The 27,472-nt window shown below is 35.8% G+C and overlaps 1 protein-coding gene across 11 annotated transcripts in view; it reads left to right on the forward strand.

Moving 5' to 3' along the window:
- RALYL (RALY RNA binding protein like) overlaps positions 1-27,472 on the forward strand; it is a 682,789-nt gene that overhangs the window by 598,260 nt on the left and 57,057 nt on the right. For all 11 annotated transcript variants that reach the window (XM_073892721.1, XM_073892724.1, XM_073892723.1 and 8 more), the window contains 2 exons: positions 8,692-8,739; positions 18,880-19,043. In XM_073892721.1, coding sequence (XP_073748822.1) covers positions 8,692-8,739; positions 18,880-19,043 — 212 coding nt within the window. The remainder of the gene's footprint in view (positions 1-8,691; positions 8,740-18,879; positions 19,044-27,472) is intronic.

Here is a 27,472-nt window from a genome sequence, read left to right on the forward strand (position 1 = left end):
ATGCCTCTTCCACTAGACAACCTTTCAAATATTTAAACAGTTACCTGCCTCCTTTCCCAAAGGCTTTCTTCTCTAGACCAAACAACCTTATTTAATTCAAACTTTTTCATACAGAGTCATTTTTGAGATTTCTTGCCACCCTAATTTCTTTCATTTGTATGCATTCCAGTTGGTTAATATCCTTGTGAAACTTTACTGAAATACACTAAACTGTTTCCAGGGATGTCTCAAAAGTGAGAGTCCAATGGAATTATTATCTTCTTTTTAAACACCCTTCACTTTAGTTAATGCCCACTAAGATTTCACTAGCCTTATGGTACTGGTAGTACATTCTTGTCTTCTACTTCTGATAGTGGTAGTAATTGGCAAAATACTCAATATTTCTTACACCAATATCTGGTAAGCTATAGACAATACGATTTATACTCTGGACTCTAATTAATCATATTATTGCTTTGGTCCTCTCATTTATACAGTAGGGCTAATATTAACACTAACTCATAGGACTTTTAAGACAATTAAATGATCTGACATATGCAAAGCAGTTAGAACAGTAATAAATGCTAACCATTCAATAAATATTAATTATTAGAATTATTAATGTTGTTGTTACTATTGTTATTATCACTTTTGACATCACTCTCAAACATTTTTTAAAGCTAGACTCAACCATGAAGAATATGTGCAGTTGATATATTTAGTCTTGAAGGAAAACTTAGGAAGATTATTGTAATCCAATAAGATAAAAATTATAATAATAAAACTATCAACTATACAAACTAAGAAAAGGGTTTATCTATAAAAGAACAACCTGTACCCTTTGACTGTATGTCACATTTGGTCAAAGAATGCCTAAACAGGATTGTATAAGGCAATGCTCAATCAGGAGACAGAAGATAGAAACCACACCAGTCATTTTAACAGAGAAAATTTAATATGCGGAATTATTAACTAGTAAAATACATGGCTAACTACTTTAAAAGGGTAAAAAAAGACTACGAAAGAATATCAAAATAGAAAATGTAGGAACAGCCACTATCTCTGTGGCTGAGGGACAGTATCCAAGGAAGGAATAAATGAAGAGTCTCTCTCTCTGAGGCTGAGATTCATACTCCCGTAGGAGAGGGTGTAACTGCAGCCTACTGGATGGCAGAGGAGTTTGTTGGGGTGTTGGTGGACTACAGATAATGGGTAGGCATCGTCCTGCTGGGGTACCAGTGAGCATCACTGGCTCTCCCATATCCTGCTGACAGCCAGTGCCAGATGAGCAAGAAGAAATGTATATGAGAAACTGGAAAAAGAAGCTGCTTCCTCTTCTTTGCCTTGTGGTTTTCCTCCAGTGGGGTAGGGGGGTGGGGGGTGGGGAAATGGGTTTAGAACTGAGAGACAATAAATACCAATATCAATTTATTGGCAGAAAGGGCTAACCCAACATAGCAATCATAATGGTCTAAACATTCTTTTTTTAAAAAGATTTTTTTATTTATTTGAGAGAGAGAGAGAGCACTCAGGGGGAGGGGCAGAGGGAGAGAGTCTTAAGCAGACTCCACACTGAGCACAGAGCCCAAAGTGGGGCTCGAGCTCACCATCCTGAGATCACGACCTGAGCCAAAACCAAAAGTCAGATGCCTAACTGTGCCACCCAGACACCCCCATAATGGTCTAAACATTCTAATATTAATATTCAGGCATTTGAAAACTCTAATACAGATATTTGTTTTCCTACAAAAAGTAGTAACAATAAATATTATTGCAGAAATTGCCACAGACATGTAACATTCAATTCAAAAAATTTCAAATGGGGGCACCTGGGTGGCTCAGATGGTTAAGCGTCTGCCTTTGGCTCAGGTCATGATCTCAGGGTCCTGGGATTGAACCCCGCATTGGGCTCCCTGCTCGGCAGGAGCCTGCTTCTTCCTCTCCCTCTACTGCTCCCCCTGCTTGTACTCTCTCACTCTCTCTGTTGAATAAATAAATCAAATCTTTAAAAAAATTTTTTTTCAAATGGGTGACTGTAAACACTCTGCCTTTTCAAAACTCAAAATCTACTGAAATAGACTCCTGGATGGTCAATTGTTATATAATATGTTCAAATAGAAGTATGCATAAGAAGCTGTAAGAATGAAATCTGCATATTTCTGGCCGAATTCAGTTAAAACAAAGAGACAGATAATACTCTACAGGATTTTGACATGAGTCCTCAGGGAATATTTTACTCTGGAAATTCTGGTGTCAGGAAATTAAGACAAATTAAGTTCAAAGAAGGAAGATAAGAATGATGAATGGAATAGAGAGATTGGTTTGTGAAGGGAAAGGTTAACAGAAATAAATCTATATAGATTAGCTAAGTGACAGGAAAAGCAGAAAGCTGACAAGCAAGAATTAAATGTAAATGCAAAAAGAATAACAGAATACATGGAATTTAGTCTAACCCCACAAGCTTTATAATTGGGGAAGATGTGGGGCTTGAGTTAGTCTTTAAGAATGGATAATATTCAACTGAAAGAAGTTACAACATGTTGATAGATGGAGGGCTTGAGCAAAACCCTATAATGGAAAACTGTTGAGCAACCATTTGGGCTAATACAGAAGACTGTGTAGAGATCCAAGAAAGTCTCCCTGTGACAGCAAGGAGCGTTTCTCTGCCAGAGTAGGTGCAGGGAAATGCTGAATGGATGAGAGAGTAGTTGAACGAATTATTAAAGAATATTTGAAGAAGGAGCCCCATTTCAGAAAGCACCCAAAGTTGAAGAGTCTGAACATCACCTTGTAGGCCATGGAGAGTAATTGAAGAGTTTGTTGTTGTCTTTTGTAAAAAGAATGCTTTCAAGTCACTAGCAGCATGTATCATGGATAGGAGATGTGGATATACTTGGGACCTGGAATACCAGTTTGGAGTCCATTTCACTGGTCCAGACAAGACTCTTTATGTGTAGGCCAGACCTTCAAAATAGCTAGATTCTTGGTTCTTCTGCTTTCACATTTATAGTTCTCTTACCAGATAGGTCATGCGGTTTGCAAAAAATAAATTTTCGTTTTCATTGTAGCTTTATCAAGTAATCATGAATTGAAGAGAATCATTTTTTTCATTTATTCCAGAGCAAAAGACAGAAGTGAAAACTAAACACAATTGTGGAATCCCATGTTTAAACATCTTTCCTAACAGAACACAGCATAGAGAAGGGTAACAAGCATACCCCATTCAGGAAGATACTTCCAAAGTCACAATCCCTGTGTTAACTCAGCCAGAAGACAGGAAAATAATTTTCCCCCTCCTTTTTCTCTCTTGTTCCCAGAATTCACTATCTACACCTACCTTAATTAAAGTAATTATCCTTTAAGTGTGTGAAACAGTAAGCTTGATTCACAGCAGGTAAAAGACCAGAACTAGTAACTGAGCTGGGTGGATCGTTTTACCCTTTTGAATGTCTTAGTCACTGCCTCTTCCTGAGCTCCCAGGTCCTGATCCACAATTAGCCAGGAACTCTACAAATGTTTCATAATTCTTTAGGTTCCCACCCACCTCCTCCTTCAATTCTGAAGTCCTTGGTAGTAAACTATTTTGTCAATGCAACTTAGACTAAGTAGCTTTTTTCACTCTTTTTGAATTTCTAATGTATGTGTGTATGTCTATCCACTATACACACATACACACACACTCCAAAGTAAAATTAAAGTTGTATATGTATTCCCTAAAAGAAAATAGACATATTTTTGTCCACACATTATCTTGACAAAGTTTATAAATCTGTTCAACTATATATACTCTGACATTTGGAAACCTACACCAGATTTTATGACAAGTTAGAAATAGGATCCTATAGGTACCTCTGAGGATACTTCTACTAATAGCCTTGGAGAAGTATGCTCTAGAAATTCATTCCATTACCCTACCTTATGACTTCTGCAATCATGACTTCCACAGGTACTCTGAAGAAAAGTTATGCTATTGACAGAGACTAATCTTCATAAAACACTGTTCTACAAATTTATTCCACATTTTCTACCACCAATTCTTGGTCTTCTGGAGGGGTCTCCTTTTGAACATTCACTTGTCAAATTCCTAACCTTTACAAAGACCGATTCAAATGCCATCTCTTTCACAAAGCCTCGTTTGAGATTTTGTCCCACCAACCACATCCTAGTTCTTCTGCCTATAAGCTCTCGTAGCAGTTTTTATATCTGTTTTGGCATTTTTCAAATTCTGCTTAAATTATAGTCATATGTATATTTATCTCATCCCTTGTACTTAGATTGACATTCCTTGAGGTTAGAAGCCATGTTCTGCTGATATTATTATCCACAACTCCCAGTATTGTGCCTGAGTTAAAATACTCAGTAATTGATTATCAAGTTTAATTTGGGAAGCCAGATATAGTCACTGAGAAGGCTTCAGTAGGAGTTAATATTGGCAGGATGTCTGTAATGAAACCATTAAAATGCTCCCTCCTTGTGCTGGGAAGTTTATTCATTTTCTTCAGATTATATTTTAATGAAGTTCTGTGATGGAAAATAAAAAGAAATACTTGTGTGTATTAGTCTATTCATATGAAGCTGGTTTTATGAATTCAAAGGGATTAGATAAATTTGATCTCACATATTGCAAAACCTAATGAGTTGTGATTTCTCCTTCTGTAAATGAAAAAGCTTAAATTAAATTCCAGGGAAGTTACTTGGTGTCACTTAATCTTCAGTAATAAAATAAAGACTATGAGTATGCAACTCTAAACAATTACTTTACTAATTCCCATTTCCCATTAAATTTTGAGGGAAACTGAGCAGTTAGAATAAAGGTACATTGAAAAGTAGAATGAGGGGCGCCTGGGTGGCTCAGTCGTTAAGCGTCTGCCTTCGGCTCAGGTCATGATCCCAAGGTCCTGGGATGCAGCCCCGCATTGGGCTCCCTGCTCAGCAGGAAGCCTGCTTCTCCCTCTCCCACTCCCCCTACTTGCGTTCCCTCTCTTGCTGTGTCTCTCTCTGTCAAATAATTAAATAAAATCTTTAAAAAAAAAGTAGAGTGAAAGTGTACCAGATTTAAAAATAAAAAATATAAACTATTTGTGTGAAATATTTAAAACTGTTGTTTCACTTTTCTAAAAAGTTGAGTATCTGCCCCTTGCCATGGAGCATGCCTCCAAACAACAGAAGCCTTGACATTTCCTGGACTTAGTTTCTTCTTGGAAAATGCCTAAAACATCTGACTTATGACCATTTTGTTTCAGTAGCCTAAGAACCAGACTGTCATACAAAGCTGCTACAATGAAAGTTGCAAAGGTTCCTCCCTTAAAAGCCCCCCCTTAAAAAAAAGAAAAAGTAAATTAGCCCATGGACAGAACAGTTTATGAGGAAAGGAAAGGCTATCTTTTTTTTTTAAACTTGAAAGACAAGTTTTTCCTTCCAAAAAAATCCTAGAATACATAAAACGCCTTAAAAACCTGAATATGGCTTCTGGAAATGCCATTTTTTGACAGGTAATTGCAAATAGAGCCTCACACAGAAAGAGAAAGAAGGGATTTTTAAGAGAGACAAAATCTGGGGAAGAGGGAAAGAAAAAATAAAGCTGGCAGCAGGAACACTGGGAAAGCATACTTGTCACAAATCATACTTGCCCTGTGGTTATCTCTTTTCATTTCTTTGAATCTCTTTTTTCTTCCTTGGAAATCCAGCGTGATTTTATAGCTTATGACCTGAGCCAACTACAGCTGTGGTATTTCTGCTAAAAGCCCAAACCATTAAGACAAAAACAGGCTTGTCGTGATCACCAAGACAGGCTTGTTTGTGCATTTCATTTCATTTTGAACTGTGACAGGTAAAATTGAGTTCCTGATGGCAGACAGTGGGACTTGGAGATCAAATAGTTCAGCATGCTCAGCTACAACTTGTTCTTGCAAATATGTCATAGCAGTCAGGATTGAACAAAAAATAAGCAGATTGGACAAGATAATTTAAGCAGCTACTAAGAAAAACAAAAATGATTTCTCTTTTCTCATGCATTTTTAAATTTCCAGAAGGCTATTAAATTATTGAAGTATTTCCAAAAGGTATGAAATACATGGAATCATCATTAGCCACATTAATAACATATTTATTAATTGGTCCATGTGTCATATTTGGCACTCGGGGAGTTTAAAAAGAGAGAGGGGACATATATAAAATCAAGATGAATTTATACATCTTTAATTAGATAGTCTCATCATCATGCTCATAAACCTTTGAAATGCTCTCTTAAACATCTGAGGAAAAATAAAGTTATATGTGCTAAAGCATTAAGATTATTAAACTTTCTCATCCTTCAAGCCTCCAGTTGTATGTCGCCTCCTCAGAGAGGCCAGCTCTGATTAATCTCTTTTAAAAGTTCTTCCCTTCAGTCTCTCTGTCCCATTCATTTACTTCTAAGTATTTCCTGTTTAAAATGTTTTTCTTATTAGCTTTTTATCTTTCTCTACCACTATCAAAGAAAAAAAAATGCAACATACAGATTAAATAGGTAAGGAAAAGACCGTATTCAAGACTATCTAAATAGAGGACAGAGATTGAACTCAACTCTACTGAAACAAAATGCTGGGAAATTTGTAATATGTGGGGTGAGCTAGTGGCAATAGCAGGGAAATGGATCAATTTGATTAGGTCATCTGTGTTTGCTAATTGGCGCTTAATCAAAGTGAGATATCTATTTTGCTTCTAAACCTAAGTGGCAAATACAGTTCCTGACACACATGTCCTTAATCAAATTCTGGGGGCACCTGGGTGGCTCAGTCGTTAAGCGTCTGCCTTCGGCTCAAGTCATGATCCCAGATTCCTGGAATCGAGCCCCGCATCGGGCTCCCTGCTCAGCAGGGAGTCTGCTTCTCCCTCTCCCATTCGCCTTGCTTGTGTTCCCTCTCTCGCAGTCTCTCTCTGTCAAATAAATAAATAAAATCTTTAAAAAAAAACAAACAAATTCTGATAAATGAGCACATGAATGACTACACTGTACTTAACCTACATTGTGTAAGATATTTAATATCTTTAGGCCTCAGCGTCCTATAAAATTGGAACAATACATCTTATGGGTTGTTGTTAAGATTAAATAGTATGTTCTTTCAATTCTCCTGACATAAGAATAGTTACAAACTTAAGGCCTGTTAAATTGATCAATTGGGGAATATAAAATTACTTGCCTGTCATATGGTGGTTCCTCAAAAAGTCAAACGTAAAAGTACTTTATGATCCATCAATTCCACTTCTAGGTAGATACCCCAAAGAGATGAAAGCAGGGACTCTAACAAATACTTGCACACCGATGTTCGGACTACCACTGTTCACAGAGGCTAAGAGGTGCAAACAACTCAAATGTCTATCAATAGAGGAATAAACAAAAAGCGATATGTACCTATATACAACATTATATTTTTCAGTCATAAAAAGAAATGAATTTCTCACATGTGGTACAGTATGGATAAACCTTGAAAATGTTATGCTAACTGAAATAAGCCAGGCTAAGAAGGACAAATATTATACGATTCTAGTTATATGAGGTATCTAGAAGAGGCAAAGTCAGAAGGTAGGATGGAGAGTACCAAGGACTGGGGGCAGTGGGGGATGGGGAGTTATTGTTTAATGGGTATGGAATTTCTGTGTGGGATAATGAAAAATGCTGGAAATGGATATTGGCAATCTTTAAACAACATTGTGAATATACTTAATGCCACTGAGTTGTATATTTAAAATGTTTAGAATGGTAAATTTTGTTACATATGTTTCATACTGATAAAAAATTAGTGAATAGACATTAAAAATAATTATTCCCCTGTAGTGTAGATACGTCTTTCATCATGAGTAAATTTCTTGCTGGCTGGCGAGGGTTGCACAGTGCCATGGAAAATGCCCCACACATGGATTCAGAAGATTTTTCTTCTCCAGTTTCAGCTCTGTCACTTACTAGTAATAAAAATTTGAGCAAGTCACTTAGGTCCTTTGCACCTTAGTTTCTTCTAGTTACAGTATCCAACAGAGTTGCTTTGCGTACTAAAATTAAAGGAAATAATTCATATAAAGGGCTTTGTAAATTCCAACAATTATATAAGTAGATGGGAGCAGTTTTATTATATATTCCTTTAAGAAGCTTAATCTTTTCACTGAAATGTGCTTATTAATTGCTATTTAAGTACCCTAAAATATTAAATTATTGTTGCTAAGATTCAGCCAAGGTGCCTTTTTTTCTCTGTGTATTAAATTATAAGTTTTTAGAATGAAAAAGAACGCTGAATTTCTAAAGAAACCATATTTCTCTTTAGCATTCTTAATAGCAAATGGGTCATTAAACCTTTCTTTTCCATAACTTTTGTTCATTGTGTAGTCTCACTGTACAGACCTTAGGAAGAAAGGATAACTATATTATACCCTGTCTGGAAAAAAAATGGCCTTCATTCATATGTAATTACAAGTATTAAAAAATTTTACTTTGCTACCTCCTCTCATCTTCCATTCCAAACCATACAAACCATTATCAGTCTTCCCATTGTCAGACATATGATAGTTTGACATGGCACTCTATTCAATTGACATTACTTTGTAAAACTCTCTGGATACATAATTACATTGAAAAAAAATCTAAAAAGTAACATAAATTACTTGTTTTAACCTCATAACTTAATACCAAAATTAGTGTGGTTGAACAAACATCAACTAATTTTTTGTTTCCCTCCTTAGTGGTTATGTCTTTGACTATGATTACTACAGAGAAGATTTCTACAATCGGTATGTAAATTTTTCATTCTTGTTTTCCTTTGATTTAAATTCTTTTAATTGCTTTGTATATTTCATTCGGTATTCTTGATTGATGTTTAAAATAAAGAAAATTCTTTACTAACTCCCAAAAAATATAATGTAGACAGATTTTCTTATGTTCATTGTGCTTACTGAAGCGTAGTACATCTTGGACTTTTAGGACTTCAGAGGTTCTTAAGCCAAAAGTTCAGTTATGGAATATTTGAATAACATCCCCAAAATTTAATGAGCCAATATTCTTTTCCAGGTCTGTTGATGACTTAAGATTCTTCAAGACTGAAAGTTTTGTAAACTCGGAAAATGAGTCCAACCTTCTAAAATATCTGTTTTCAGTATGACACATTGCAGTGTTAGTTGGTTAGATTGGTTAGATTCAGTAAAAATTACAGACGGTTCTTGCTTTGCATAGTAGTGTTGGATCACAAAGGAAACCATACAAAGTGATGTTAATAATAAGTGGAAAAAACAATCTTCCATCACCTCTAAAAATGTTTGTAAACACATTAAAAATTCTCTTACTGTTGGTTATAAATAATAGAGAAATGCAGTAAAATTGTTTTAAGTACACTATAATTTAAAGACAGTAAAAATATTGAGAATTCATGTGTTTTAGTTCTTTGTAAAAAGACCTGTCCAAAGGTAATTTGAGCAGGACTTGCCTTCTGTACAACTTACTCTACGGAGCTAGCATCCTTCTTGTGCCTCGGTGAGGTGCCCTACTCCTTTGGAAGGCTGGACCAGCTCCAACAGTTTATCAGCATTGTGAACTATCTCTGTGGTTCTTTTGCCAGTGTCACTTCTTCTGGGGCATCGTTATCCCTCTTTATCCATTCACAACTGTTTTCCTCATTTATGTCAATCTGTTGCTTTTCCTAAGTTCCTCTGGTTCGGTATCTAGAGTCTCTCCAGTAGAAGAGTGTCAACAGTCCCCGGTCAGCTCTTTCTTGCACAGTTCCATCCCACTTAATTTTTTCACTTCCAGTGTTATCCCTCTTCTCTTCTTTGCTGCACTTCCATCTTTGTTGGCCAGTTTCCTCTTTTGATTACCCATTTTTGTCAAGGTTTATCACTGGCAACAAGGAGACAATACAACTACGAGTTACCGTCCGGTTTGCGCAGTATAACAGATGCGCGGCAACCGGAGAGACTTTGAATGAAGTGACGTGACCGGGCACTGATCATGATGCGCCTGTTATTTGCACAGTGCTTTGTGGACTGAAAAACTAGCAGCCAAGTTTGGACTTTATGAAATTACAGTTACTATGTGGCAACTGAAATTTGATTTGTGCTGTGGGAAGACGTGTTATTTAACTAAACATGGGTTGAAATTCTGAGATATGCAAATCAAGGGCCAACTGTACAGAGATCATTAGACCACACACATAAAAATGAGGTAAATATCTTTTAAGCTTTTCAGTTGCACGTTCTAGTCAAACAACAACAACAAAAATCCCAAGGTGTAAAAAAAATGCAAACTTGGAAAAATAGTTCATAACGGACATTTTTAATAGGGAAGAAACTTCATGATCCCTTGGATGGTCCTGGTTCGTTTGCTCCAGCCACGCAGCTCCTTTCTCAGCTCCACAAGAACACCGGGTACCCTCCTCCCTCAGCACCTTCTTCCATGCTGCTTCTTCTCATTCCTCCCTCTGTCCTCTAGTTAACTTGCCTTCATCCCTCAGCTCTCAGCATGAACACCACTCTCAGACTAAATTAAGTTCCTCTGTTCCCCTCTCTCAGCACCCAGCAGTATCCTTCACAGCACTTCTGCTTTTTACTGCCGTCTTTCTTTGTGATGACAGTATTTGATTCATGTCTGCCTCTCTTCCTCCATGAAGGCAGGAAAGGTGCTCAGGTTTGCGTATTATTGTATCCTCAGGCAATATCATTAAGTCTCAAACATAGCGGATACCAGTTTATGTTCTTAATTCATCTTCTTGGATTTAGAGAGACATTGGTTTTCCCATGGTCTTACAATAAATTCATGACCAAACTACAAGTATAAACTATTCATTTAGATTCAAAAGCCAACTGTGTGAATATGCAAAACGGGAGGGGAGCAATATTAGTCTATGGAGCTAAATCAAAGGAGACAGCCTTACCTAAAGGGAAACCAGACCACAACCATACCTTTATCACCACTATGTTCAACTACTCAGTTAAGCAAGTTATTCCACTAGGTACATCCTTATGATCAAATGTGAATTTTAAAAGATAATTTTCTCAAATCATTTTTATAATTTATACAAGATACAATATTTTATTGTAAATATTAAATAGTTTGTAATAACTTGTCCTAAAAATGATCTGAAGATCTGGCAGCATAAAACAATCCCATTTACTATTAAGAAAAGACACCATTTAAATAGTCTGCATACTATTTGAAAATTTTAGTTTAGACAAGTCTAAAGACTCTTTTTATTTTTTTATAATTTTTATTGTTATGTTAATCACCATACATTACATCATTAGTTTTTGATGCAGTGTTCCATGATTCATTGTTTGTGCATAGCACCCAGTGCTCCACGCAGAATATGCCCTCTTTAATACCCATCACCAGGCTAACCCATCCCCCCACCCTAGACAAGTCTAAAGACCTTTTTTAAAAGATTTTATTTATTCATTTATTTGAGAGAGGGAGAGCACAAGTAGGGTGAAGGACAGAGGGAGAAGCAGACTCCCTGCTGAGCAGGAGCCCAATGCAGCTCCATCCCAGGACAGTGGGATCGTGACCTGAGCGAAAGGCAGACCCTTAACCAACTGAGCCACCCAGGTGCAGCTTAAAGACTTTTTTTTTTCAGGATACAGACCCTGTCCTAATTGCTATGAATAAAGTTTTCAATTAGCATATGTTTAGTCTGTCAATATGAAACTGTTTTTGGCATTGTAGTCTCTTAAGTGTTTTCTATCTTGTGATTCCCTTCTACATTTAAAGAATTTCTACCTAAAATGGAGTTTCTATGTAAATTATAGCCCAATAAAATCATTAGGTAAATAGATGACTGATAGATAGATGATAGATAGATAGATAGATAGATAGATAGATAGATAGATAGATGATAGACTGATGATGATAGATAAATCTGTCCTACCTGCCAAAGATTAAGAGCCTTAATCAGCCAAAGAGTTACAGAGCTTGAAGTTCTCAGATGATTCTTCACTACACAACAAAGCAAACTGAACAATTCCGCAAATCATTTATTTATCTTATATAAAATCTGTGTGGCTTATAACGGTGCAAAAGATCATATGGTTGTATTGCTAACAGACTGTCTGAAGAATCTGTGTTCTTATTAGTTTATTTTCCATTTTTTGCCCTTGACTAAGAAAGATGTAAGCATCCACCACTAGTGGATAGAGTCCGGAGTTCCCCATGAAAATAGATTGTCATGAAAGGAAAACAGAATGGACAGGTTGGACGATATAAAGAGCTTACAAAGTGCTAACAGTTTTATGCACAGTAATTTCTCATAAACTACACTCTGCTTGAAATTGTGGTTAATTTTTTTTCTCTTTTTACTAGTGGTGCAAACTTGGGCGAGTTGTTTAATACCACAAAACATGTTGTCTCCTCCATGAAGTGAGCAAGAAATTAATTCCTGCCTCATAAGATTGTTCTAAGGATTAAATGAAGTAACATATGAATAATGATCAGCATTGTGCCTGGTATATCCTGGTATATTTTTACTGCATAATCAATGTTCGCTACTAATAACAGCTAACAGTAACCATTAACAATGATGGTGAATGCAATTCTTATGCTGATATTCATGTAGCATTGTCCCTATGACTGAGAAATCAACTGGTTGGTCAATTGTTCCAAATAGTCCATTGTGAGACCTCTTGATTATTCTATTTTTATCGTTTTCCCTTCTGCTCCCAGAGCATAATAGCTTAGACACTGCCATATATTCATACCCTATGGCTATCTGATTTCTGCCAGGTTTGAGAATTCTCATGTGATTGGGGATTTCAACCCTTAGATAGTTTCAGCTTAGAAAACCGTTTTACACAAAGTGCCATCATATTGTCATTGTTTTGATATGCTGGCCCAGCAGTAACTTCCCTAAAGACTAAGTTAGTGTCTGTTCATGGCTTCAGAGATCATGAAGAGTATCACTAAATAATAGACTTGAATGGTTATTCTAAACTTTTTTTTCATATTACACAAAGCACTGCTCAGTAATTTACAGCATTAAATGGCATTTTCTTCTAAAAGGTCAAGTCTGACTCTAAATGAAGGACATTACATGTTATTAAAATTAAACATAAATATTTATATACTTCCAAGTAAAGTAAAAGGAGATATATACCTAAAATTATATTGAATCCCCCCAGGGAATGTTTTCAATTTCTGAGATATTGGCAGTGTTAATCCAATCTTTTTTCAATAGTATCAGGAATAGCACTGAGCAGATGATAACCCCCAGGATAAGTAAACTTGTGTTAATAGAGAAAAAGAAATGCCAGAAGTGCTTTACCATATAGAAAGCACATATATATATTAAATGATGTGAAATGGGCATTGTTCAACTCTGGCACAATTTTGACCTTGTGTAACTTAACAGAAGAGAAACTACTAGAGTTGTAGTTAATGAAAAAAACTCCACGTCATGTTGCAGTTACTTCATTGATTCCAGAGTACAGCATTTATTCATGAATCCTGGAAAAACATATTAGCAAGAGGCAATGTATGTTTCGTTATGCAGGTTTAAATTACCATCTAATAGAATAGTATTCCACTTAAAACATTTGGAAATAATAGTATGGTACACTTGACAAAGCGTATAGATTTAGAGGCAGAAGACATAAATTTCAGGCCTAGCTGTGCATGTGCTGACTGGTTAAGTGACTTGGGCAAGTCACTTCATCCTTTTTTTTCTTCTTCATGGGCAAAATGACCTAACAATACCAACATTACAGAATTATAAGCATTAATAAATAAGAGAATCATTTTACTGATTTATAACCTCAAAACAGCTATTTGAATTATGAACTTTTTCATTACCCAAAGCTGTATACAAAATATAGCAGACAGCACAGTTGTGCAAAAAGTAAAGCTTCCATTAAGGTCAAAAAATTGCAGAAAAGATCATTCAAGATTTCGATCAGCTTGCCTTTAAAAGCATGTTCAAGAAATATTTGCACAAGATCCAAGAAGACAACTTCACTGAAAATCTTAGAAAATTTTAATAACAAAAAACAATAAAAATTACTCATTTACTGGTCTCCAATTAAGTGTGCCTTTGAAATTTTCTAATTCAGTTGAAACCAAAAGCTTACTTGAAGTCAGAGTGGAAATTACAGACAGATTTTATGAATTTTGAGTAATTCAAGCAGTATAGAAAACAGATATAATGAGTAGGCTGTAAGAATCATTCATGTAGGGGGCTCCTGGGTGGTTCAGTCATTAAGCATCTGCCTTTGGCTCAGGTCATGATCCCAGGGTCCTGGGATCAAGACCCACATCAGACTCCTGCTCAGCGGGAAGCCTGCTTCTCCCTCTCCCACTCCCCCCTGCCTGTGTTCCCTCTCTCACTGTCTCTCTCTCTGTTAAATAAATAAATAAAATCTTTTAAAAATACATTAAAAGAATCATTGATGTGGATTTTAAATACATCCCTTCTTAAAAATGAATAGGCACCTTAATTTGATTTTATAGACTATATATCTGTCAGAAGTTAAGCATGCTGAAGATAAGGGTTCAAGTTTGAATCAAGACACAAAGGGAGATCTCTGATCCTCTGGTTCCTGATCTTCACATATGCTACAGAGTCCCAGTGAGGACATGGCTCTGAACTTGTTCTCAAGGTTGGCTGTAGGCAGCCTAGTTGTTTAGCCGCTGGTCCAGACCACATGTTTTTGTTAACATTAAGCACATGGTGACTATAACCTTTGATTCATAAGCAAGGAAAATGAAGAACTCTTTTTCATGAGGGAAATTTAGAAAAAAAAGGTAATTACCAATTCTTGAAATCTATTTATCTAAACAATTTATCTAAAATTAAAATTCAGTGTTTGATAACAGAATATTATTCAAATAATACATTAATTTTTTTTAATTTTATAATCACTTAAGTTGACAGTGAAAAATAGGCATTAAGCCAAAGTCAATCAGGTAATGATTATTAGAATATAGTATATCTGCTTGAGAAAATGCACCACAGCAATTAAAATAAATATTAGGAAGACCATTTAGCAGGCTTGAGAGATGTTTTTAATATAAACCAAGGAGAATTAGAGAGAATACATGACTATGCATATATTATGTTCTTAACTATGTGGAATATATGGATACTTGCGGAAAAAAGATTAGAAAATGATAATAGTTTTTTATTTTTATTTTATTTATTTATTTATTGAGAGGGAGAGGGAGAGAAAGAATCTTAGGCAAGCTCCACAACTAGTGTGGAGCTTGACACGGGGCTTGATCTCACAACACTGAGCCAAAATCAAGAGTCAGGGACACTTAACTGATTGAGCCACCCATGTACCCCATATAGGAGTTGTTTTAGAGTATGAGATTGGGAGTTATGTTTTTTCATATATTTTTTCAAAAATGTTGCCTTATTAAGCTTAAAGCTAACAAGATTTCAATAAAAACAAGCACTCAAAGTTATATTCATTTTATATGTCAATATGCCACCAAATTGCCTTTGTCCAAAACACAGCTAATTTTTAATAGCCAATATCCATATTCTTCTTAGAGACAAGCTGTTTATTTTTATCAGGCATATAAATATTATTTACCAGATTTTGCCTTTTGCTAGGTAATAAAATTACATAGCTCAGCTATTATTAAAGCAAACAGAATTCCAAACAAGAAATGAGCGCTCGAAAAGTAGAAACGTTTATTAAATAAAGCAAACTAAATCCTCAGATTTCTTTAATGGGTTTTTTTTTTAGTAAAATTTGGTTACATTTATCTTGTTTCTTGCTTGAGAGTAGGCTTTTAGGGTTCTTATTTTAAACAGACATTGAGGAAGGAAAAATTGTGTGTTTGGCTTCATTATAAATCATTATGTATTTGACCAATAAATATTAGAGGGAAAACAGTATTCTACACATATTAGGGAAAATGAAGAACCACTAAAGAAAAGGAGAGGGAATATCATTCTAAGAGTGGAAGAAACCAAAAAAAAAATGAGAAGAAGGAAGAAATTTTAAGCTTTTAACTGAACTTTGAGATTTGGATTCCATTTAATTCTATTGTATTGCAATCTTTGTTGTCAGTCTATAATCCTAAATGGACGATTTCCTTTGTCCCAACAATTTTGCTTATCTAATACCTTATAAAGGTAAAATTTCTTAAATTTTCTATAAACAGAATTCTGATGAGAAAGCCAATGGTTGTGTCTCCCTTCATGGGTTACCTCTCATCTACTTCCCTTTGTATTTAGAAGAACCCTACATCCTATCTTGAAACCCAGAAAATCTGCCCCACTTCCCATTCTTACCTTGTTATGTTTTTGTGCGTTAGGACAATACCTAGTCTTCCTTCCTTTTATTTCTGGTAAACTCAAGTGTAGCCAATGAAAATTAAGAAACTCCTCAACTCCATTGAATTTTGTAAAATTCAAAATTATGCTGTCGTGTGAAGTGTCCATACCCTTCTTTAGTTTTTTTTTTATAAATGACATATCCCTTTTTAAAATATAAGTTCTGATATTGCACATCTTCCCATCAGAGTGGCAGAAAGAATTGGTAAAACCTTACCTGATTCCTTGATGAGAAAGAAGTCATTGCCCTTTGATGCAACTCACCAAAATATTCAGAGAACAAGGGCTATGCTCTATAGGAATTGACAGCAAAGGACACGCACGACACATACTGAGTATGTGACTAAAATGTATGTTGCGTATCAAAAGCATGTCACAAATACAATGATATCCAGCTCTGTTTTCTCAACATAAGCTGAGGCCTACCCAACACTGGAGGCTTTGTAATCATTGGCTGGGGGAAGCAATAAGAAATAGTGAGAAATATTTCATTTTCCTGTAAAATATTCTTGAACTACATTGTCACTGAAGTCGCAGTGGGTATGGTGGCTTTACTTGGCCTGCATTTTCCTTATAGCATTCCTCTGTCACTGTATATTTTAGTTGTGCTTTAGAAATGTTCTCAACCCAACTTATAGATTAGCTTAATTAATGAACCAGCTAAATTGCACTTTCAATGGTGCTTCCAAAAGAACTTGCCTTTCATCTGAAGCGGCAGCATCTACCCTGGAAGAGATGAGTCAATTGCCATATTTTTTTTCCCCTTGATAGCTTTGGGTGTTAGAGCTCATAAAAAGTGCCTTCGTATTTTGGTTCACTAGCTTAAGGTGCTGTGTGAATTCAACTTATAAATAAGTAAAGGAGTCCTTATTTTGTGATTGAAATGAGGGGCAGGTTTAGTTGACCCTTTTGAGTTTCAAGCCCATAGTGGTGTGGATGATATTCATAACCCTTTTCAGCTTCATCCTGCCTGTACTCTTTGAAGTAAACTATAATGTGTTGACATCCATGCCCTGTTCTTTGCTAGCAGTTCTTCAGCTCTAATGGACTTTGCTTATTCACAGAGGATGGCACCTCTCTTGAACTCTGCCTCATTTCATTTCTTTTCCTTTCCAGACATCTCTTAGTTTCTCCCCAGCATGCTTCCAAATAGTTTTTGAACACTTTAGTTCTCTAATGTATGAGACAGCCCCAGTACTAAGTTCTGCTTTAAGCGTGGTTTATATGCTACTTTTTTACCCCCATAGTATCATAGTTTTGAATGTTTCTGAATGGATATGTGGAAACCTGCCTTTATCATATTTCATATATTGTTTTCTAAAAGGGGATTCATCTGTATGTGTAAATAATTTGATGTAATTTTATAAAATGACCTATTATAGAAACTGTTTTTTTTCCTATTATAGAAATTCACTTCTGACTTTCATATTAGATTATTCTTATTGACTGTTTTAAAACAATTATGAGAATGTAATCCATATAATGATGTCACAATAAAGTAGTATCAGTGATCATTCTAAGTCAATAACACTATTCTCTTTATAGTGGATAACATGATAACACATCTGGTTCACTGGTAAATAGTTTTTTAAAAAAATAAGTGAGTAAATATGTCCTCATAGTTTTTCTCTGACTTTTCATGCTTCTCAAATGTGCTAAGTCTGCAAAAATGTGTTGTTTATGAATATGCAGTATGGACAATATGAAGCTTCTGAATCTATGACTTACATATTTATATAAAAGTGTATACTCATTTATATAAATTCTCATACTTTTATTCCTTTCACTTTTTAGGGGGAATACATTGGTTGTGGGGATTATCATTTTTCACTTTTTAGTAAAAGCTTCTAGAATTTTTATTGGTACTTTTTTTTGGTCAGAGAAATTTTCAATAGCTTAGTATGTAAATATCACTAGTTCAATTTACATGTCTAGCAAATGGTCAGAATACTAAAAAGACATCCTGATACATATTTCCACTGGTACTCTAGTTAATAAAATTTTATTCTCTTGCTGGTGCCCTTTTACTCAAACCCAGTCTCCCTTTTTCTACAGTCAGAGGAGTCTTTTGTTACTTAAAAAGTCCTTAGAGACAGGTATGGCACCCTGTGGATTTGTCTCTCACAGCTATTCTCTTTAATCTAGACTTACTTCAAGATGATTTTCCTTATGAACTGTTTCACGATGGAATAATTTGCTTGCCTTGTTCCTGATTCTGCATGATCTTTTCCTGTTTTCAAACTAGTGTGCTAATAAGTGTTGATGTATAAGAGGAAGATTTCTATCCTAAGAAGGATAAATCTGTGAGACTGAGGAGAGAAATATACTTGGGAACAAAGCTCAGCCCGACTTCAACAAATGGCAGGGTACCCTGGGCGCAGAGTTCCCTGTCCTTTCACGCCTTAAAGACGAGTTCATATTGGAGAGTCAGATTCTAATGTCCAGAACGCATAGTCTATATTAGAATCCTGTTTCTGATAAACACCTGTGTGAGAACAAGAACAAAAACATTTATCGACATCTTTTACAAGGCCATTTTCTTAATCATTTCACACATTTGACAGAACACGGAGGCATAAACCAGCTCTCAGCCACGCTTGTGTTTTTGAAGGTTATTCGACTACCACGGGCGTGTGCCTCCACCTCCGCGCACGGTGATTCCGCTGAAGCGTCCCCGAGTGGCCGTCACTACGACGCGCAGGGGAAAAGGAGTCTTTTCCATGAAAGGGGGGTCGAGATCTACCGGCAGTGGGTCGTCTTCATCAGGCTCTAAGTGTAAGTAATCTTCCTCATTTTATTTCTGCTTAAGAAGGGAGGAGCTAGGGGCGCCTGGGTGGCTCAGTCTTTGAGCGTCTGCCTTCCGCTCAGGTCATGATCCCGGGGTCCTGGAATCGAACCCCGCATGGGGCTCCCTGCTCAGCGGGAAGCCTGCTTCTCCCTCTCCCACTCCCCCTGCTTGCGTTCCCTCTCTCGCTGTGTCTCTCTCTGTCAGATAAATAAGTAAATAAATCTTTGGGAAAAAAAAGAAGGCAGAGACTGCTTATCATTGCACTAATGCCTATAGTCAATAAATTAATAATTATGGAGTGTCTGTTCGGTACATAGTATGAGAGAAATATGAAATGGTTAAGAAAGGGACTCAGCTTTGCATCATACCACATTGCAGTAGGGAGACAGACACAAGCATGACTAACAAAACCCCAGAACCAGTTTGAAAACTTTTATCAGAGCAAGGAACATGTTTTAGGCCCACCTGGTTTGTTACATATTACAGTTGTGAAATAGAACATGTTGCTTTTAGGGAAGAAAAAGAAATTCACTTCAAAAGAGTGTGCATATAGTATCTTTTCAGGGAAATAGTATTCCAAATTAGTGCATGCTTTGAATATTTGAGCGCTAGGACAATTAAGATAGGCAAATGACATAATAGAGATGTTAAAAATGTAACTTCCCGTACTATGCTATATCATTATGGTTATGTGTCTGAAAGTATATTTTATGTCATAAAAATAAAATAGTATTAACACAATTTCACGTTAATTAGTGCAAAGTAAAGATACAAACTTTCTGACAAAACACACTGCTAAAGTTTTCTACAGACGGATTCAGAAAAACCAATTTGTTATTAGAATAGTATTCATAAGGAAAAGATAGAAAACTTTCTTGCATTCCTTGAGAAGAGGAATGTAGCAGAGAAGACACAGACAATAAGCAAACAAATTAGAATCTGAGATGTAACACTGTAGATCATCGCTATGTCAAAGAATAAATAAAGGGAGAGGGAAAGAGAAGTAGATCCCCCTCTGAGCACGGAGCCTGATGCAGGGCTCAATCTCATGACTCTGAGATCATGATCCAAGCTGAAATCAAGAGTCAGATGCCTAACTGACTGAGTCACCCAGGCGCCCCAGAAATTATACTTTCTTAAAACAATAACAATGCTAAAGGGAAAGAGAAAGTTTCATAGGGTGGTATATGGCTACCTCTCTCTGATGAAAATGGCATTAGAACGGAGACTTGATGGAAGCAAGGAAGTGAGACAGTGAGCCTGAAGCTCTCGGGCACAGAGCGTTCTGGCAGAAGAATGGTCAGTGCTGAGACCTTAGGTTAATAGTCAGGGAACAGCAGGGAAACCAGTGTGGCTGCAGCAGAGTAAGGGAGGGAAAATGTAGCTGGAAATAAGGTGAGAGAGGTAGAGAAAGGTCAAGTTCCAGAATAGATTGGCAGGCCATTGCAGAGACTTTGTAGTTACTCTGCATCCCAACCTTTTAAGACAAGTAAGGCAAATACCATTATCTCAATTTTATTTTTTTTAAAGATTTTATTTATTTATTAGAGAGAGAGAGAGAACGAGCCGTGGGGATGGGCAGGGGGGTGGAGGGAGAGAAGCAGACTCCCTGCTGAGCAGGAAGCCTGATGTGGGGCTTGATTCCAGGACCCAGAGATCATGCCCTGAGCCAAAGGGAGAAGCTTAACCAACTGAGCCACCCAGGCACCCCTATTATCCCAATTTTAAATTGATGAGTAAACACAGAGAAGGTCACATAGCCAAGGCTAGAACTCGTGTCTACATGCTGTCTGCTATAGGACATTGCCTTTTACCTTAGTACCATCAGAAATATTAAGAAAGGACACTGTTGAAATATTTTGTTTTTACATGAGAATGTACAAAAACATAGTTACCAGAAGCACTGATGCTCCTGGTAAATAACTCAAGGAAATAACTCAAGGAAAACTCCTGGTTTCCTTGGACTTTGACTTAGCTAACAAAAGCTAAATAACAAATTGATTTACAGTTCCCTATGTACTTATTTATCCATTTATCTATCCATTCTGTGGATAAATATGAATTCCCATTTTGAGTTTTAGTAATAAAAGGAAATTAGTTTCTGCAGCAATCTCTAAACAGTCTTGTATGCTCTCAGATTACCATCAAAAGCAAAGAAATCTCTTGAATTCGGTTCTTGCTGTGAAAAAAATGAACATTGAATTGCCTGCTAGTTTTATAGAAGACTTTTTTACCATGGTGATAGTAATTTCATTTCAACTAGAAATATCTTAAGCATCTGTGGAGTCTTTGTCCTGTGGTCACTGTTAAAACAATGTTTATCAATGGGAGCTTTATTGGCACTTTGACCATGTAAGTTCTACATTGTGTAAGAGTATTCTGAGCTTTGTAGAACTTTAGCATTCTTGACCTCCAAACCCTAAATGCCAGTAGCATTCCTCAGTCTTTGTAACAGCTGTATCTACTATTATACATTTCTAAATCTTCCCTAAGGAGATAGTACCACCCTAGTTTAGAACCACTGAGTGGTGGCCATTCTTGGGTAAGTGCAACTGAGTAGGATCCAGCCACTTGACTGTCATATACCCCACTGTTGCAGAGAAGAGTAATAGTTTCCAGAAGTTATTTGAAAGTAAATATCTTAATATTTAGATGGTTACATTGTTTTTGGCCTTTTTATTTTTTGATTTCTAGTTTTCTTAGATCATGGAGAGAGAATAAGGATTATAAAAATCTTTTTTGAGGATCTTAAGAGTTCCTTTGGTTTCCATAATAATCAGATTTTCTAAATGGAAAATAGAATACATTTTCTGCTTTTCACATAGAACAGAATGTGTGTTTTACCCTGTTGATTGTATTATACAGTCCTCTCTCGACTTGCTCTTTTGTGCAAAATTATGTCAAATTCTGAAAGTGATTATTTAAAATCCTCTACGATAGTGACTTTATAAAGTTTTCCTTTTCTTGAGGTTTGGTTTTATGTCCCGTGTTCCTTAGATGGTTTTTAAATAGTGTTTTATATTAATAATAGGAGAAAGAATAATAGCTAACACTTTTTTGGTGTTTACTCTATGGCAGCTGTTGTTTCAACCATGCATTAATACACATATGCATTTACATATATTAATTCATTTTACAATATTAATTTTACATATATAAATTCATTTATTCCTTATAACTGCCATATAAATGGATTATTATTATTATTCTCATTTTATAGATATGGAAAATTAGGCATAGAAAAGTTGAGTAATACCTCTAAAGTCACAGAGCCATTCAATAACAGAGCCAGTTGCTATAGCCAGGTTCTAGGGCATCTGGTTCCAGAATGTAGTCTCTTCAGTCTGTGGCCTTTCCAACACTGACTCTCTGTAACCTCTTGGAGAACTGTAACTTTTACATTTATATAGTATTCCATTTATTATTTTTAGCTTTGAATTCTGCTTTGTCTGATAATTTGATCCTTTACTGATAAGGTTCTCTTTTGGTTCACATTTCCCTCATACATTCATTTATTTTTTGGTCTTTTTTGTGTATTCGTTTCCTAGGGCAGCTATAATAAATTATTTTAAACTGAATGGTTTAAAACAACAGGTATTTGGAGGCTAGAAGTCTGAAACACAGAGTGTCGGCTGAGTTGTGCTCTCTTTCTGGAAGTTCTAGAGGACAAATCTGTTCAATTCCTTTCTCTTAGTTTCTGGTGTGCTGGCAATCCACAGCATTCCTTGGTTTACAGACGTTCCACTTCAGTCTCTTTCTCCACTGTCCTATGGTGTTCCCCCCGCTCCCAAGTCTGAGTCCTTGTGCCTGTCTCTTCTCTTCTTAAGAGGACACCAGTCATATTGGATTAGGGCTTACCCTAAATGACTTCATGTGAAATACATCAGCAGAGATCTATTTCCAAATAAGGTCACATTCACAGGTACTTCAATAAATCTTTTGGCGGAACATATTCCAACCCATAGCATGGTCACTTTCTTTTCTTTTCTTTTCTTTCTTTCTTTCTTTCTTTCTTTCTTTCTTTCTTTCTTTCTTCATTCATTCATTTATTTAGAGAAAGAGTGAGGGAGAGAGAGAAAGAAGGGAGGGGCAGAGGGAGAGGGAGAATCTTAAGCAGGCTCCATGCCCAGTGTGGAGCCAGATGTGGGGCTCAATCTCACGACCCTGAGATCATGACCTGAGCTGAAATCAAGAGTCAGATGGTCAACTGACTGCACCACCCAGGCACCCCACACTGTCACTTTATTTTTGTATATTTCCTAAAGTCAACATATATCTGGATTTTGTTTTCGAAAGCAATATGAAATTCTTTGTTTTTTATAGGGAAATTTGATCCTTTTACATTTAATTATTAACTAATATATTGGTAATTATAGTCCTTCCATCCTTATTTCAAGTATATAATTTATTGTTTCCTCTTTTTTACCTTTCCTTCTGCTTGCTCAATGAATTTTCTTTTAATTCCTGTCTTTTCCACCACAACTGCCTTAATTTGGATATTCTAGGCCTCTCTATTTCATTAGTGGTTATATTAACATATTAAATAGTTCTAAATAAATATATACTTACCTATTAACCTCTTAAAGTCAAAAAGTAGCTATCCTAACTCCCATTCAAGACATGAACTTTTGAAAGCAATCGTTTGAAAGTGTACATTCCAGAGTACCTTTGTTGCTCAGGAAAGATGAAGATAAATAATAAGTAGATATATTAGATAAATTATGGGATGAAAATATTTTGTAAGGACCATCTAGTAAAATAATTATTTGAAACTTACCATGAATATATTCATTTTCAAGTTATGTTAATTTTAACAAAATTATTAGTACAGAAAGACTGACAACAGAGAACAAATATTCTATGTATGTCTCATATATTCTATACTTTTAGAGGCTTAGTTCATAAAATTAACTTAGTTAGTGTTATTTTAATGAAATATAAATCTAAACAATATTTATATATAATTTATAAGCAAGCAAAATGAGAATCACAATTACATATTCTTTCTAAAATCATATAGGCAGATTATATTATACATACACACACACACATGTGTGTGTGTATTCATTATTTAAAAGTACTTTTATAATTAGCCTGGTGCCTGGGAATAACAATAATTTTCAAATTTAAATCACAAATGAAAAATTCTAGTGAAATGTAAAATATACTATGTTAATATTGGCTTAAGTGAATGAATATTGACTGAGGTACATCTTGCTCTTTTATTAATAGTTGTTTCCAATTATTTAATGACTTGGCAAGTACAGAAGAGGAAATTAATGTTATAGCTTAGACAATCTGTCATTTCTTATTTCAGAATTTTAATATGACTAAATTCTGCTGTGGAAAAAAAATACAAAGAAAAAATATATTAACACTATAATTTGCCAACGTTGAATACTAATAAGTGTTGAAAATGGATTGGTCTTTTAAAAATTTAAATTACCACTAGGTATTTGTCCCTTTGCAAATCAACTTGAACTAAAACTATGCAGTTACCCCCCACTTATCTGTGGTTTCACTTTCCACAGTTTGTTACCCATGGCCAACCAGGGGGCAGAAGCAGATGCTCCTCCTTCTGACATATCATCAGAAGGTCAAGGGTAGCCTAATGTCACATCATGACACCTATGTCATTCTTCTCATTTCATCTTTCACATAGGCATTTCGTCATCTCACATCATCACAAGAAGGATGAGTGCAGTATAATAAAATACTTTGAAAGAGAGAGACCACATTCACATAACTTTATTAAAGAATATTGTTATAATTGTTCTATTTATTTTTTAACCTCTTTCTGTGCCTAATTTACAAATTAAGCTTTATCAAAGGTATGTATGTATGTATAGGAAAAAACATAGTATAATAGGGTTCAGTACTATCTGCCGTTTCAAGTATCCACTGGGGGTCTTGGAATGTATCCCCCAACTATTGTAATCAATTTGTGCTGTCCCATGGAATCATAAGATAAACAAGATGTGATGTTGTATTTAAGCATTTTGCAAAAGAGAAGACATGAATTCTTATGAACTTTAGCTGTAGTTTCTTAGTGGAAAAATGAGTGCTCTCCGAAAAAAAATATTAAATCAATTTTAAAATAATTAACTTAAATTCTAATGTCTAACAAGAAAAAATCATTTTTTTAATATTTTATTTATTTTTTTTAAAGAAAAAGAGCACCTGCAAGCAAGGGGGAAGGGGCAGAGGGAGAAGGAGTGAGAGTGGATCTTGAGCAGACTCCACACCCAGCGTGGAGCCCAACGTGGGGCTCGATCTCACAACCCTGAGATCATGACCTGAGCCAAAATCAAGAGTTAGCCGCTTAACCAACTGCGTCACCCAGGAGCCCCATTGTTTTTAATTTTTATTTATTTTTTTTACTAACAAGAAAAATCATTGTAAGTTTTGATGTCTTTGGGGTCCTGTCAATGTACTTTTGATGACAGAATAGGTCATAGACTAACACAAAAGACCTCGAGCACCTAATGGGAAATTAAAGATAGTTCAATTAAATTTAATAAATAGTTGTTGAGAACTAAGGAATTGTTGTGTTTTTTTTTCCTCAAAAGCATGTTATTTAAATATGGAGGCAAAGCATCAACCAGAGATACAATGATAATATCCAGCAAAATATCATTAAACATCCCCATCCATCTATTATCTTGGCCAAAATATTTATTCTGCTTTTAGGTTTTAAGGAAAAAATTGCTGTTGGCCAGAGGGTTTAAAGAAAGCTTACTAGAAGATTTTGAGTTAAGTTTATAAGGATAAATGAATTTGAAAAAATAGAATCAGAGAGACTCCTGCTTTCCAAGACACAGTACCTAGGTGGAGAAGAGCAGAGGCTTTGCTGTCAAATTGCCTTGGGGTGGAATCCGTGTTAGACAACATACTCACTTTTGGCCTTGGAGAAATCCTTTAATTGCTGTATTCCTCCATTTTCTATCTGGAAAATGGAAATAACAATACTATGTATCCACTAGGTTGTGGGAATTAAATTACTTATGCTTATAAAGTTCTTAGGCAAGTCTTGTCACATAGTTAATGTTCAGGGAGGGGTTTTATTATTGTTGTTGTTGTTACAACAGAGTACAGTAGTTAAGGGTATTAGATATGAAATTGCTTTAACTGGAATCCAACGGTGGCTCTGCCATTTACGAATTGTGTGTTTTGGGGCAACTTTGTTTGCTGTACCTTGGTTTGGGAAATAAGAATAATCTGCCCTCTCCATAAGTTTTTGTGAGGATTAAATGAGCCAACACACATAAAGCTCTCAGAACAGTTCTCATATTCTAAAAGTCTTAATAATAAGCTATAATAGCAATAATAATGGTTATTATTATTATTAATTATTATTATTATCTAAGCAAAAATTTAGTGCTAGATATGTCAGTTAAGAAACTGCGGAGCAAAAGATAAAGTTGAGTAACAGGACAATGGCAAACTGTGGAGAATATTGAAGGATTTGAATTTCATCCTGGGCTGAGGGAAAAGATTTTTGGCAAAGTGGTATCTGATCAAAAATAATAGTTTAAGAAATTTATATGATGGCTATATTTGTTTGCTAGCGCTGCCACAATAAAATACCATAGTCTGGGTGGCTTAAAGAGCAGAAATCTATTTTCTCACAGTTCTGGGGTCTGGAAGTTGGACACCATGGTGTCATGTGTGTTTCTTCAGGGGCTGTAAGGGAAGGTGCTGCATCAACCCTCTCTCCTTGGTTTTTAGATGGCTGTCTTTTCCCTGTGTCTTCACATCATCTTCCTTCTGTGTGTGTGTTTGTCCAAATTTCCTTCTTATAAGTACACTAGTCATATTGGAGTAGGAAATATTGCATCTAGTGACCTTGTTTTAACTTGATTACCTCTTCAAAGGCCCCATTCATAAATACAGTCTCATTCTGAGGTATCGGGGGCCAGGACTTGAACATATAAATTTTGCAGGGGACATAATTCAACCCATAACGTGGATGTAATATGTATATAAAACCTAAACAAAAGAGGCACCTGGGTAGCTCAGTCGGTTAAGCATCTGCCTTCAGCTCAGGTCATGATCCCAGGGTCCTGGGATCAAGCCCTGCATCAGGGTCCCTGCTCAGTGGGGAGCTTGCTTCTCCCTCTCCCTCTGCCTGCCTCTCCCCCTGCTTGTGCTCTCTTTCTCTCTGTGTCAAATAAATAAATAGAATCTTTAAAAAAAAAAAAAAAAAACCTAAACCTAAAAGTATGGAGATCTTGGCATACCCTTCAATGCTTTTTTATTTTAAGTGCCAAATTCTTGGATAGTATTTAGTTCAGTAATTAACTTAGGAAAATGAGATTCAGGGCCATTTAGCTCATCTTGGCAAACACAACTGAATTTCTCAGATGCACATCTTTACAGTCTGAACACTGACAAGCACCTAGTATAAACAGAGTAA

Source organism: Callorhinus ursinus, unplaced genomic scaffold (assembly GCF_003265705.2).
Source record: "Callorhinus ursinus isolate GAN/ISIS: 27379988/994484 unplaced genomic scaffold, GSC_fseal_2.0 scaffold5, whole genome shotgun sequence".
Taxonomy (NCBI): domain Eukaryota; kingdom Metazoa; phylum Chordata; class Mammalia; order Carnivora; family Otariidae; genus Callorhinus; species Callorhinus ursinus.